Here is a 15,657-nt window from a genome sequence, read left to right as displayed (position 1 = left end):
AGCAGGGGTCCAATGTTGCCCCTGCTTTTCCTCCGGCTCCCCACATATCTGAAAAAGGACTTTTTATTGTCCTTGATGCTCAAAGCTAGCTGGAGTTCAGTTGCAGCCTTGGCTTTCCTGGTCTGCTCCCTACAGGACCAGACCAGTGCAGAATAATCCTCCTTGGAGGTGACTCCCATCCTCCATCCTTTGTAGGCCTTTCTTTTTAGCCTCAGGAGATCTGCTAGGTCCCTGGAGAGCCAGGGGGGCTGCTGTGCCCTCTTGCTGCCTTTCCTCCGAGATGGAATAGACTTAGTTTGTGCATTGAGGATCGCTCCCTTGAGGAGCAACCACTCCTCTTGAACTCCCCTCTCCCTGTGGTCACGGTCCCTTAGGGCCTCACTGACAAGCCTCCTGAGCTTATCAAAGTCGGCTTTCCTGAAGTCAAGGACTTGCGTGTTGCTGACCAACTTGCCAGCTTTTCGGCGGATGGTGAAGGTGATCAGCTCGTGGTCGCTGTCACCCAGCTTCCCATCGATCACCTTAATTTTTCTATGATTCTACAATTCTGAGGAATGATTTATTAACATGGTGTGTTAGGTTGGCTGTGAGACTCACACAGGTCACTTTAATGCGATTGTCTAATTTCAACTCATTCAAAGTAGCTAGGTGTCTTGCACTTGCTCGTTCTAGCCTGCCGAGTCAGCGATAGGTATCCGTGATTACTGCATTTGTTTGTGTTTCAGTCTGTTACTTGTTTCGTGATAACCAATACTTGTTTTCATCACCTTCTGTTTAATGCCACCTCTGATAATCCCTTAAACATATGTTTTGATAGGTAGCTGTCTGATATCAAAGTCACACACCTACTCATCTAGGAAATAAGAATTTTTTGCCCCCACACATTCTGCAGCCTGGAATGAAATAATGCACAGAGGAACAGTATCACAGCAGAATCATTTGGGTAATATCTGTTCCTGCTATTAAAACAGCACAAAGCATCACGTTGTTGTAATGCTTGCCCAGTTCTAAACTGTAACTTTGTGAAGGATTGCATTATAACATGGTGTGGACCCGAGCTATAGGTACAGGGAAGATGACAAAATCTTCATTTCAGGGGAAAATGCTGTTAAGATGGAAAAATAGCAGAAATGTTCTGCCTTATTATGTGCCTTCCACCCTGAACCTCATAAAAGACGACGATACATAGGCAGGGGATGTCTGGATACTCTCTAAATAATGATTCAGACTCCTGAGGGGAGAGTCCAGGCTTAACTTAAATCCTTCTCCAACCACAAGCACTTCTGGTACTGGCCAAGGGTGGAGATAGAATACTGGTCTGGATGTACCATGCGTCACATCTAGCGTGGCTATTCCTGTCCCTAACTTGGTTACTGTTGCACTAAATTCTTCATGAGCTAGTGTAGGGGGTTCAGGGAAGAACAAGTGAAATTCTGGGGTTTGCTTGCTCATAGGAGGAAGTAACCTGAGCGGGAAGTAATTTTACTAGAGAAATCCCTGTTTAATTTCCTCAAGGCAGCTTGCAGGTTTGCAGGAAATAGCATGAAGGGGGAGGTCTTGATTTTTAACTTTGCCTCCATTACATTCCCTTCAGCTCAGTCTCACTGGACAGTACAGAAAACACTATATAATCTCTGTGTCATGAGAGGGACAGTCTTGTAATACCCTGGACCTTAAGGCTAAGTACAGACAGTCAAAAAGCTCGAGGCTAAATTGATTCAGTCTTTGCAGGTTAGCCCAAGCTGCACAGATGAAATTGAAACAGAAGTGAACGTACACTTACCTTTGATACAGGAAATGCAGCCACATGTCTGCAGTGGCTCAGGCCAGAAGCCAGGGAGTGCTAGAACTTGGCTCTCTGACTCTGTTTATTTCTTCTTCCTGCTGCCCCCAAGGTCTCTGGGATTTGCAGTCACAATCACAGCAGCAGGACTCTGCAGGGTTGCTCATCACTTCCTTTTCCTGCTTCCAGGTGCCTCTGGGATTTGTAGCCCATGTTTTTAGCCAGCAGTAATTTTGAGGAAGGGAAGGGGGGGTAACCCCCACTCCCTGGCCTCAGACCGCAGCTGGGGTTTACCTTGTGGGGAGCAGACCCCATCCCCAGCTGGCCTTGCCCCCTCTTTCTCCACCCCCCTTGTCAGCCAGCCCTCACTGCTCCAGCTAGGGAGCAGAGGGATGGGGCCAGCCCTGCCCTCCAGAGCAGACAGCCCAGCCTAGCCCAGGGTTGGAAAGCATGCTGGGATGCTGGGGGACTGTGATTTAACCTGAACCAGGAAGGGGTCTGGGACAGAAGTTTCATAAACTGGTTTGACCCAAACCAGTTAAGTCTGATACTACATTCAACCAGGTTTTTAGTAAAACAGTTCAAAATGGTTTAAACTTGTTTATGTGCACAGGGCTTCCGTTCTGTAACAGGTTTAAGCCAGTTTCTGATCACTTAAACTGGTTTATGTGTAACTTATCTCCCTAGTCTAAGAGAGCCTTGGTCAATGCCTGCCTTCAGCTCAGGAGGGCTGAAGCATGGAGATCTTAATTTTCCTTTCTTAATAGTACTCGGCACTGAACAATAGCAGTAACGAAATGGCAGTGTTCCGTTTCAACCAGTGTTTCAGCATTTTGATGGAATAGTGTTTTGTTTTGAATTTTGTTTCAATTCAGAACAGCTGTTCAGTTCTGTTCCGTTGAAACCGGGTCAAAACGGCAAAACTGTTTCAATGTTTCACCCATGGGCTATAATGGGAAAGGACAAAACAGCCTATAACCTTGTCATTTCTGGCTTGATTTTGGATGAAACTTGCAGGGATGGTAGCCCCTTCTAAGGGCATAAAGCCTGTCACGTTTCAAGGAGATGGGTGCAGGGGATTCGGGGAAACTGCACTCCAAATTCTTGAAAACAAAATTCATGTCACATGTATATGTTAAGCCACAGTGGGGTCAAAACTGCCGGCCTGCTAACCCCTGCTGAGGCTACAAAGCCTGCCAGCTGTCAAGGAGATAGGAGATATGTTCAGGGGCTTCTGGATTCTGGGGCGCTGCACCTCTAGCTGCTGACAGGCAAAACTCGTGACATATGGGTGCTTGTGCTAGCTAGCTACTGTGTCACACAATCGATCATGATTCATTCAGGGACCAGCTCAATACACAGTAGCGAGCTAGGGTAATGAGTTAATGAGCTAGGATTAACACCTACAAAACCACAGACTAAGGAGAGGAAAGATTCAATACAGAGCCAGGAACTGCTTCTGGCCCAAGACAGAGGCAATCAGTTGCATAAGCACCCATGTCATGAGTTTTGTCTGTGAGCAGCTAAGGTCGCAGGGCCCCAGAACCCCCCTTCACCTGCCGCCGCCCGGTGCCCCAAGACGGACACAGTTGCACAAGCACCCATGTCACAAGTTTTGCCTGTCATCAGCTAGGGGTGCAGGGCCCCAGAACCCCTGCACCGCTCTCCTCAACAGCTGGCAGGCTTTGTGGCCTCTGCAGGGGCTACTACCCCTGCAGCTTTTACCCCGCTGCGCCTTAACACACAGTGTCACCCATGTCACGAGTTTTGCTTGTCTGCAGCTTGAGGTACAGTTTCCCCCAAACCCCTGCACCTATCTCCTTGAAACTTGGCAAGCTTTGTGGCCTCCACAGGGGCTAGCACACCTGCAGTTTTGACCCCACTGTGGCTTAACACATACACATGACACAAGTTTTGCTTTCAAAACTTTGGGGTGCAGTTTCCCTGAACCCCATGCACCTAACTCCTTGAAACATGGCAGGCTTCATGCCCTTAGAAGTGGCTACCACTTCTGCAAGTTTCATTCAAATCAGGCCAGAAATGACAATGTTACAGGCTGTTTTGTCCTTCCCCATTATAGCCTATGGGTGAAACATCGAAACAGCATCTAAACGGTGAAACATTTCGACTTGCCTTGTTTTGTTTCAAGGCTGTTTCGACTATATCTGTTCCATTTCGATTTTGCTGTTTCGACCTCGAAACGGGTCGAAACAAAACTGGTGGCGAAATTTCGCACAGCCCTACTAAACAACCAAACTTTTATCAGCAATCTCTGGGAGTGCCACGAAAAGCAAATTTTAGCCCAAGAAAAATAAGTAGATCATTTCCAGTTTTAAGCGGCACATGAGCACAGCATAAAAAGCAAATCCAGGTCAAGCTGAAGCTTTGCTTCAAAAAGTATTGGTTAGGGGAGAGGGAAAAGGCTACATTTAACGGTGCCGGCTGCTGCCAGCTTGCGCTGAATGTCTCACTGGGAGCAGTGTTTCAAGATTGAGAAGCTCCATTTTCCTGAGAGGCCTCTTTACTTTGTACAGTTGTATTAAAATGACGCTCCACTTCCAGAGTAGGCGTATCAAAACCAGTCAGAGCCAGAAAGGTGTTTTTCAGTGGAAATAACTCTGACAGAGTGGAAGTTTTGGAGCTTCAGGGCTAAAATAGTCTGACTTTCTGCTTCTCCTCAAATGTCATCTCTGCATCCAAGGAGACTAGTTTTATATTGATTCACTCATTCAGGACCAACGTGGAGCATCCCCCCAACAGAGACACAAAGTAGTGCTGTCCTCCCTTATGCCTTTCCAGTCCTGCAAACGTGGTTGTTAATCTCACTTTGTTGCTCAGGTTTAGCAGTTGGGTTTTGTTTCCAGTTCTACCAGCGAGCGCATCTCTGGGTCAATCCTTTTGAGCACCCTGCCATAAAACAGCTGTGGCATGTTAGTTATAAGTGAAAGACCTCTCAAATACAGGTGTCTGTTGTGGGGCACATCATATTTATACACCTAATAAACTGGGCTGATTCTTCTATTTTTTTTTTATTATTCTTTATTGTTAAGCAGCCGAGTTATTTCAGCTTCTTCTGTTGCAGTGGGGGGATCTCAGCACTACTTAATGTGGACACTTGTTTAATATATAGAAATGGCCTCACTTTTTAAGGCTGACTCTTTGCTTACTACCATAGGTAAAACCAGGATTTATTGACGTGGATGTCCTTGACCACGGCAGGAATGAAACCCCTGGGTCAGTGGGGGACACTGCAGACCTGGGCAGGGAGCAGGAGCACAAAGGTGACCTGGTGTTGTCCTGGAGGTGCGGAGCAGGCAGAGCTGCTCCTGCCCTGCTGCAGCCGGGGGCTGTGGGGAGCAGCTGCATGGGGAGGTGGGCTCAGCCAGGGACAGCCGTGATGGTACGCACATTCCTTCTTCCAGCCCAGGCTTCATTTTTAATCCATTTGGTTGATCACAGTAATAAAGGATCAGTACACCAGGAAATCCTATTTATCTGGTTTACAAAGTTTGCTTATCTCAGTAAAAAGAAGAGGGAAGTTGAGTGAGTGTGCTATCTTGCAAATCATCTGCAGTCTGGCTAAGGTCGGAGGATGTACTTTAAACATGAAACAACTCAAATCAACAGTCCTGTTTTCAGCTCAGTTCACCTAGGAAACCAGGCTCTCTGGGTAGTGTGTGATCAATTAAAGAGAAAGAAACGTCCCTTTGCCATCAGTAAAGAGACCACAAGATGGTAGGGTAGATTAAAATAAATGACTTTTTGGAAAGCAAAGCCACAAGAAAGGATTTCTTTTTTCCTTTAAATAACATTTTTTTTTAAATGTAATGTGAAATTATGACCACCTCTGTTATTGGCTTAAACTTACTATAGCCGGTTCAATTGTATGAAATCTAGCGGCTGCCAACATTTTAAACTGGTTGAAGTACCAAACACCCAGAACCAGTGTTTGAGCCTGAAACCAGCTTTTGACAGCTGTGGCCCTGTCTGCAGCTGGGGAGAGAATGCTTTCCTCATTTCAGCTAATTGAATGAACTAGTCCATAATTGAGAAATGGATGTGGAAATGAAAATCAGGAGAGATGTTCTTTTCCTTTTAATAAAATCTATGAATAAAAATGAGATGTGAGGATGAAATCTAAGGTTGCTTGCAGACAGAAAAAAACGACCCCAAACAAGCTGTGCTTTACTTTATGCTCAGCACAGTCCTGCGCCAAGCCCAGCACATGCCCAAAAGAGGCAGCACATTAGTTCGACCTGGCTCTGCAGCATCAATATAGATTGGACACTTTAGTGGGGCTTTTCTGGTGCTTTTATCTAATAGTTGATTGAATTGACTTTGGATAAAAGTGCCAAAAAGCCCCGCTGAAGCACCCAATCTATACAGAGCCGGATTGAGCTAACGCACTACTTCTGGTAAAGTGCGAGGTTATTTTTGTTTGTTTTTTCACGTCCACAAGCATCCAAAATGCTCCAAAAACTAAAGAGCTGGTGTCCAGATACAGTCATTTCAGTTACAGGTGATGCTTCCTTTTTTCAATAAATGAGTTAATTTGAAATAAATCTCATTTATTCAGCACATTTATAGCCACCACATTTGACTAATCAAGCTATTTAAAACTACTTTTGTGCATTAATTGAATTCTAATTTCCTTCCAAATGTAGCTTGATGCATGTAAAAAGTATATTTAAAAAACTCCAGCGAAGTATTTTGATCTGTGGATGAAAATGCTAAATAAAAATGGGTATTTTTTTCTTATGAGTAGGAAACAAGAAAATGTATAATTTAGCAGTCTGTCCCAATTTTTATACACAATTGTTTAATCTGTTTAAGTGAGCTCTAACTTCCTAATTGAAATATGTATAGATATAATGTTTCCTTCTAGTTAGCAATAAGTAAGTACTGGGCTTAATTTACAGCCTGGATTTAGTTGCATGTAAACATGCTTTAATGATTACCAATCTATGGAAATCCATCTTTTGTTAGGAAAATAATTAAACAGTGTAAATGAAAATCAAGATTATAAACTAGATGATTTAAATGACATCTTGCTTGCAGATTGGTATCATAATTAAAATTGGTGCTGTAAGTCGCTCCGATTGGGGGTGGAAAAAGGCATCTTACATTCAGCAGCATTAAAGAAGACAGTTAGATAAGGCACGGAGGAAATCGTGCTGATTGCAACTTCCCTTGCCGCTATGGCGTTCTTGGATAAATCACATGGGTGAATGGTAGGAAGAATGTCTGGAAAGGGACCAAAACATTGCTACAAACATTGAGAAAGGAAGTTGATGCCGACTTCTATAGGAGGCTTTTTAATGTCTGCTTTGTGCCATGTATTTCCAAACGTTGCCCTTGGCATGAATTTCTCAGCTTTGCAACCCTGTCCTAAAGCGTGCATATAGCAGTGCAGGGCGCTGCACCGGGCACCTGCTCTTCATCAAGTTGCTCGTTCATTAATGCAGTGGTTCCATCTTATGGTGAGATGCAGAGGAAAGGATGCAAAATGAGCACTTTGCTTTAAAACCCACATTAAAATAGAATAGCAGAGCCCTCTTACATTTGGCATAAATTCAGTCTCTTGCCCCCTTCTTGTATCACGCTGTTCTCAGTAGGCGCCATTTCAAATTCCACGGTTACCTAAGTATCCGCCTAGGAGAGCCGACTCGACTAGCATATGACAAAGTGCAGCGTACCCAGCGTCTCGGGCTGCGGTTTTCCTTATCTTGCCAGTTAATGGGGCTTTGTTCTCCCCTAGTCTCCTGAGGATAAAAAAGCATTTGATGTCCATTTCTAAGTGTTTGCCCAGCAGTACAAAGAAAGTGGTGCCGTTGCTTGCACTTCAAAATGATGATGGGCAGCTTCCCATCCAGTCTTAAGTCTTAGCCAGACAAAGGACCTTGATTAGCAGCAGGGACTCGCTAATCGTTTAATGAGAGTCGGCTGTGGTTTCCATCTTGAGAAAGATGTTCTGTAATGTAAATAGGCCTCTTGTACCCCTTGAAGTCTGAAGCCCTGACTGGCAGCTTTGGTGTTTGCTTGTATTTGAAGATACGGGTGTTAGCCCTAGCAAAGGATGAGGACCCAATTGTGCTAGGCAACGTGCAAAAGGAAAACTGGACGGTGGCGTTTTCCAGGGGATTCATATAAAAATATATTGATCCTTTTTTTTTGGGGGGGGGGGGGGGGTTGTTTGTTTTTGTTTGTTTTTGTTTGTTTTTGGGTTTTTTTGTAATGGAAAAACATTACAAAATGTTTTGTAATCCAATATTGTTGGATTTTATTTAGTTTTGATTTGTTCCAGGTAAACTGTACTTGAGGTTTTCAAGACAGTACCGGGATAGTTTGGGATCAGGCCTCTCCCCTTATGAATGCCTTGTTGTCTTTCATGATTTCAACCATCCATTAAAGCCCCCATTTTGTAGCAGGGGTCTGACGCTGAGCAAAGGGACCATGCCTGCGGACCCATGGCAGCAATCGAAGATAATTGTTGCCGAATGGCTCTCCCCTAGTTGAATGGCAGGATTGCCATTGGGTGCGATTTTATAAAATTTTAATAGCTGAGGTGGGACCGAAATGGGTGCGGGAGCCTGGGAAATCTCCTCCGGAAGCAAGGGAGCATGAAAGGCGATCAATTATTTAGAGACGAAGCTTTGTTTTAAAACAACGGCAGTACTACCTTCCAGGTGACATCTGCTACTGAGGTTGTTCATCTGAGATGATGCCCCAGGTCATCATCAGGAAGCCTGGCTGGGTGGGCTCTGTGCAGACAGACCTGTGGGGTAGAAGGTTTTTCCAGCATGCCTAGGTGCTTTCTTCTGAGTCTCATCTCCTTCTTCCTGGAATATAACATAGTTTTGATATATTAACAAAAATAGTAGAAAGAATATGTTCTACATGCTTTGGCCATTTTGGCTTCTATTTCAGCTCAAATCTCTGCCATGTCTTCCACCTCCTGTTCCTCATCCCCACCAGATTTCATGATCGTCATCATTTGCCATTTCTCGTATCATGTCTCTTCTTTCTCGGCCCCCCTCCACTGCCTTATATTCCCGTTGAGATGCAAATGCAACTTGCTGGTCTCTGTCCCAAAGCTTCACCCAACCCTACCCTTGAATAGGTCTTGCTCTTTCCAGCTTCAGTTTTCCTTCTTTCTTCCAGGTTTCTCTCAATGGAGTTTTGTTCTCTTGCTTGTGAACTCCGGATCTTGTGCCTGTTTCAAGGTCCTCGCTTGTGGGAACAGGCTGTCTCACATCATTTTTTGGCCAGTGGCCTTCAGAAAAATGTCCGAGTAACCACCTGTTCTGCGAAACGTTCCAGCTCAAACTTTTGCGCTTGTGTGGGGTATTTTTCGGTTGGTTTGTTGTTTTTAACTCTAAGGCAGGGACTTTAGTTTCTGACATCATTTTCCCAACAAATATTATTTCTAGCCCTCGTTGCTTTCTCACCGTGCTTCTGTACCCCTCCATGCTATTACTCCATCCATCATTAGCCTGAAATTTTTCTTAAAGTTTGCTCTGTCTTGGGATGGCAGAACTCATGATATTGCTTCTTTGCTTATCCCTACGCAGTTTGCCAATTTAATTTTATGAAATAAACCACATGCTTTAAAAAATAATTTTGAAAGAAATGTTTATAATCATACTCTTAATGGGCCTCTGTCTGTCATCCCTAAGTGTAAGGAGCCTTTAGAGCAGTCACAGGTTTTGGGGTTTTATTTTTAAGTGGGAATGTGCTGAGCCGGGAGCAAAGCAAATCCTGTCGCTATGTTGTACCAGCCTGAAATCCCGTATCAAGCTTTTGGAATTAAATCTGCAGTATGAGCGTTTTTAAAGCATATATCCAAATCGAGGTGCATGTGGAAATGTTTCCTCATCTGAAAGGTTAATAGTTTAACTCTATGGGATAAATATTTAAAAGAAGCGTGTCTAATTCCAGTAAAAACACTCTTGGTAGAGACTTCCTTTTAGTAGCAGAATCGTCTGTTATTTCATGTGCCTTTGACCTAATTCAAATGAAATTCTTGAAATGGCAACGCTGGCAATATTTTCTGTGGGAGCTGGCTAGAAGGGCAAGATTCAAGGGCAATGAATGCAGGGGCCGGGGGACTGCAGAGATGTTAGACTGCCGCCTGCACTCAGGCCTTCACTTATATGACACCAAATTCAGCCAATTTAAGGATGTTAGCACAGCATGCAAATGGGTGATAAAGTTGATAAATTGGCCAAATCTTCCAGTTCATTACTAACGTTTGGAAAGGAGTACGGTATGGTTGTATGCGCCTGCCCAGCAGCGTGCTACATACTACAGCAACATCCCTGGTGAATATGAGGCCCTTCATTATGTGCTGTTGTCTCCAAAAACTGGGAAAAGAGGAAGAGCACACACCAGCTGCAGAAACTTCCTTAGCCTGACGAAGGGTTTTTGAACCTGAAAGCTTGCTTAATTGTTTTCCAACTATTCAGGTTGGTCTAATAAAAGATATCAGATTCACCCAAAGAACTTTGTCTGCCTATGTCCTTAGACCAACACGGCTACAACCTACACCCCTGTCTTCCCAGATGGCATTCAAAAGAGATTGTGGATCTGAAGGGTAATCCATGGCAGAATAACTGAGGCTGCCAGGTCCTTTTCCAGGGACCGTTATAGTCTTCCTAGACGTATAAAGTCTGGAAGTGCTCCTGCTGTATGAATCGGAGCATAATATCTTCCAAGCACCCAAACTACTGTTAAGGATCAAGCCTTTGCTCTTGAGTTGCTGATTTTCCTGATAACATTCATTAGTCGCTGCGTTGATTATAGGGTGTTTCATATTCATTGGCTGCCACCTGTTATTTACTCGAGCATGCCCCCTTCTTGTATCCTGTGAGATCATTTTGTCGGTGCTTCTGAGTAATACCGTGCTGTGTTCTCTGATGACTGAACCTGTTAGAAATTGGACAGAGGGAAACTTTATTTGACTGCATTAGGTTGAGAGAGAGATTCAGTCTCTGAATCCCAAACGGGCAGAACGCTCCCTGCATAGTGTAATGGGTAGCAGTTGGGTTTGGTCCTCACTCCTGTGAGTCTTCACCATTGAGCTTTGTTTCCTTGCGTGTCCATACATTTTGATAACTTTATTTATTTGTATTTTTTTTAGGAGAGTTATTTTTCCCAATTCAGTAAATGTTAGTTGGTAAGAGTCCAGCTTTAAATATACACGAAATATTAAGCAGTGGCAATCGCAGAAGATAATCCATGGGAACCAAGTGAAAACTCCCTCCCATTTTGAGTTCTCCCTTGCAGTTATACAGACCTATTGATTAGTGAGGCTTAATTAACCTTATTAATAAATGTTTGCTGTGGCCAACACACATGATTGCATATGCGCACACGGTGGAAGTATTTGCATTTAACAGATGGGAGCAGGAGAGAGGAAGACATGAAGTGACTTGTCCCAGATCATAAGGGACAGACCCGGATGTAGACCCTAAGGCAGTGCCGGATTTAGGCTTAAGCTACAGTTTAGGGCCTCACAGTATGAGGGGCCAATAAATAAGAAAAAAAACAAAAACCTGTACATTTTCATTCTAATATGACAAAAATATACATATATATGGCTCCACAGTTGTTATTCATATTGAGTTCACAAATGTTTGCAGAAATAACAATAATTCATCTTAAAATTTCATGAAAATCCATTTTTGTGGATTATTTTTATTATATGGGGCCTTTTAAGCTGGACATAGTTTAGGGCCTCGGCATGTCATAACTCGGCACTGCCCTAGGGGTATTGAACCCAGGTCCCCCAAATGCCAGCCCGATGCTTTGATCAAGATAGCTTTGATTCTGGTGAACATTTGATCAGACCCTAGAACAGTTGTATGACCCAGACTGAATAATGATGGGAGTTTTGACTGCTTGTCTGAGCTCGAATATTTTTATTCCTTTCTCATGCAAGGGAACATCAACTGCTGTGACACGGACCGTTCTTTACTGAAATAATTGTTGTAGAAATCCAGGGGCTTGCTGTAAATTTTCTTTCGCACACTGGAAAACCGTCTGCACATTTGATTTGAGCAAATGATCAATACACTAAGAAATAAAGCTTAGCAGTGCACATGTAATTGAAAAGGGCCCATAGGGTCTTCCCTGTGCTTGAGTTGTTTCCTTGGGAAAGTCAATCAATACGTGCAATAGATTTTAAATGAACTTGTAAGCAGCACACTTCTGACTTGATTTTTCCCCTTCCATCTGCCGGAGCTCTGCTTTAAGCAAATAGATTTGCGACGCCCAAATCTGAAGACTGGCAGCAGCAGCAGCAGCCCACCATAGTTTTAAATCCTTTTCACTTCTCTTCTAAGCCTGGAGAGTTTGCTGTACGAGGTTTCCTGCAATATCAGCTGCTGCTCTAGATGGCCAATTTTGTTTTTTAAGGAGAAGTAGAGACTCATTTTTTTTTCTCCCCTAGCCTGTACCAAAGGGAACATGCTCCTGCATTTATACCAGCTGTTCTTATACCAGCTCTTTGAACAAGCAGACCATTTTGCTTTTTATACATCTATCTAGCATTCAGCTCAGTGGGACCCTGATGGAAGCCTTTAAAGACTGCTACAAAATCAAATAAAAACTTTGCTAATAAGTGTTTAAATTCAACCAGCCAGTCTCTCTCTGCCTCTCACTCTCTCTCCTTTCTCTTAAAAAGTCACTTAATTATTCCAGATACAGCAGCCTCTGGCCAGCCTCCACGCAAGCCGGTTCTTGAGGTGATTTGGGCTGTAGATGGTTAATAATGGTGCAGTCGCTCCTGCAGCACTGGCTGCTCCTGCAGCACAGCAAGCAGATTAAAAGACTTTAACCAGCATCAGCTATTTTAGTGGAAATCCATGTCTATTGGATCAGTGTCTGTTTTGGAAACACACATCTTGACTCTGCCTGGATCTTAATGTATTTAATTTCCTAATAAAAGCCTTGACCTGTATCTAGGAGATTGCAATACGGTTCTCATCTTGGGTTGGCTTGCGCGTTTCTTAATGAGATTTGGAAGTTGAGAATAGATGGGATTTGCCTAGAAGTGCAAAAGGTGACAGTACAAATGACCGCCTTTTCAAAACAATGCAGCACAACCAGGACCTTAGCGTGGTGGAGTCTCTCTGAACCTGTATGAAAAGCACAGCTTATATTTCTCAGTCTTTCCATGTAGACACTGTAGAGGTAGACTAGATGAGTTTTAAAAAACCCCATCCTTTTGCAAAGCAAAGTTAGCAATGTGGGGAGAGAGATTGAGGGGACATTACTTCTAGTTTGCAGTGAATCTACCAGACCACTGAGGTGGGTTCTCAAATGCTTTATTTGGCCACAAAACATGGAGCACTGGGTTAAAACTCAGGAGATTTGGGTTCATGCCTTGGACATCCTGCGTGACAGTGAGCCAGTTGCTTAATTTCTCTGTTCCTCCAGCCTCTTTGTAAAACAAGGATAACGGTACATCCTTAGTGCCACTGTTTTGTCCTCATCATCTCTTTGCCTCTGTGAGATTGACTTTCTCTTACTGTGTCTGCTACAGTGCCCACAGCGGCGAGCCACATTCTTGCCTTTAAGCCCAAATTTAAATAGAATTAAAATATTAAGAATATAGATGAGCGGTGGGATTCGGTGAGGATCTATTCAAAATGTCAGTATGAGTTGTGGTTGGTCAAGAATGTCCTAGTGAGTCGTTCTTCATTTACACGCACCTTAGATGCGTTACTTCATATGGAGCCATAACTCTGTACTCCATACAGTTATTTTTGGCCAGATGTACTATAGTGGAAATTTCCCTGCAGCTCTTGGTTAGGTGGGTTTTTGTGGTAAAAAGCACACTTTGCTGAATGCAATAAAGCTGCTCTATGAAAGTAACGGTGCAAAAAAAACCCAACAATTATGGTCCCATCGACTGGTTTTAGAGTTGGTTTCCAAAAGCAGAGAGAGGTCATGGATAATTGTCATTATTGACCTGGACAAATTTAATGACTTTGGGGCAGTGGTGGTGTTCGGCAGTGGTTGTTATGCTGGGCTTTAGTTCTGCACAAATTTGCCTCCTTTTATCTGTGTTTTTTGGAAACTAAAATTGTGTGTTTCTGTTTTTCCGCACAGGATGAACTTGACCTCACAGACAAACACCGAGAAGCCATGTTTGCACTTCCGGCAGAAAAGAAATGGCAGATCTACTGCAGTAAGAAAAAAGTAAGAAACTCCCCTCTATATATGCAATGGATGCATCTCTCTGTGTGCAGGGATTAGTTCTTGTGCCACATTCCTTACTTTCTGTTTTAAAAAAAGACTTTTTTCTGAAGGGTTTGTTGAGCTGTCCTGGAGACTTCAAGAGAAGTGTTTTGTTACCATGAATCGCTACAGCATGTTTAAGAGAAAACAGGTTAAACGGATCCCCCTTGTCTAAAATTGAGGCGATAAGGACACTGCAGGGGCTCTGGCACTCTCCATGTTGAGATGTCAGGATGGTAGGGGTGGGCGCTCCCAAAAGTCCTTGCTGCCGTAATTCCAGGTTTGAACTATGCACAGCAAGAGTAGATGGGGAGATTTTAATTTTTGTCAGCTCTATCAAGAAAAGTGCGGAGCCAGTATAGAAACAACCTGAAGGGTGTAAAGGCTGAGGTTGTACAGCCGAGACCAGTGGAAGCCAACTTTTTGGTAGGCATGCCACAAACTGGCCCCATACCCTCCTGAGCGCCACTCTGATCTCCTTCCCCTGCCTGGTCTCCTGCTCTGCTTTCTGCCCTATCTACCACTGGGCTGCTTGACCCTCCCCAGTCTGTTGTGTGCCCCACATAGAGGCATGTGTGTGCCGTAGGATGGCCCCCATTTGACCTAGACTGTGAAGACTAAGGAAGACTGAAGTTTGCACCATCTTAAGGATGACAGATGGCACCTAAGCTTGGACGCTCTGCATAATTAAAATGCAGCAACACTGATAAAAGACCAAGACTGCTTTAAGTCACCAGTTCATTAATAAAGCAATTAGCTTTAAACAGTGTTATTTGAAATCTATGCACCATAAAACCACATGTGATAATGAAAACACTGGCTGCATTTCTTTGCCTGTTAAACTAACATGCATAATGCCAGTAACCCACAATACGTGTGTGTATGCAAAGCCCTAGTGAACATGCAAGTAGCATGCAGCACACCTGTGAGAGGACTGCCCTGTTTCCTTTTGGAAAATGGAATGGAACCAAGATGCATTTAATGGCAAATAGTCCGGGTAATTAGCATTTCCTCTAAGTGCTGCTCTCTCGGGATGTTTTTTTCTTCAGTGATGCTCTTGTGTCTGAGATAATTGAATAGCTTGTCAAACTGAGGGGAGAGAGGCTGGCTTTAAGGCTAAGCACAGACAGTCAAAATGCCCAAGGCTGAATTGATTCAGTCTGTGCAGGTTAGCGTAAACTGCAGAGATTAAACAACGGGACACGCGTTCACTTTTGGTTCAGGAACTGCAGCCACATGCCTGCAGTGGCTCAGATCAGAAGCTGGGGGGTGCTAGAGCATGGCTCGCTAGCGCTAACCAGCATGGGCTGTGTATTCTGTTTTTCCTGCTGCAGCCTAGGTCTCTGGGATTTGCAGTCCAGAATTACAACAGCAGGACTCTGCAGGGTTGCTCATCACTTCCTCTTCCTGCTTCCAGGTGCCTTTGGGATTTGTAGTCCACAGTTGCAGCCAGCAGTAACTTTCAGTAAGTTTGGCAGGGCAGCTCTGTACTTGAGGGAAGGGGGGGATTAGCCAGGGGAAAGGGGGGTTTAACCCCCCTCCCTGGACCCAGACCCCAGCCGGGGTTTGCTTGGGGGTGGGGGCAGTTCCTGCTTCTCTCCTGCCTCCAACCCTTCTCTGCTGGAGCGGAC

At 44.1% G+C, this 15,657-nt stretch overlaps 1 protein-coding gene across 2 annotated transcripts in view; it reads left to right on the top strand.

Annotated features, from left to right (window-relative positions):
• DAAM1 (dishevelled associated activator of morphogenesis 1) overlaps window positions 1–15,657 on the top strand; it is a 178,398-nt gene that overhangs the window by 82,226 nt on the left and 80,515 nt on the right. For both annotated transcript variants that reach the window (XM_006026226.3, XM_006026227.3), the window contains exon 3: window positions 13,898–13,987. In XM_006026226.3, coding sequence (XP_006026288.1) covers window positions 13,898–13,987 — 90 coding nt within the window. The remainder of the gene's footprint in view (window positions 1–13,897; window positions 13,988–15,657) is intronic.

This window comes from Alligator sinensis, unplaced genomic scaffold (genome assembly GCF_000455745.1).
Source record: "Alligator sinensis unplaced genomic scaffold, ASM45574v1 scaffold708_1, whole genome shotgun sequence".
Lineage (NCBI taxonomy): Eukaryota > Metazoa > Chordata > Crocodylia > Alligatoridae > Alligator > Alligator sinensis.
The sequence above is the reverse complement of the archived record's forward strand: the minus strand, read 5'-3'. Positions and strand labels throughout refer to the sequence as shown.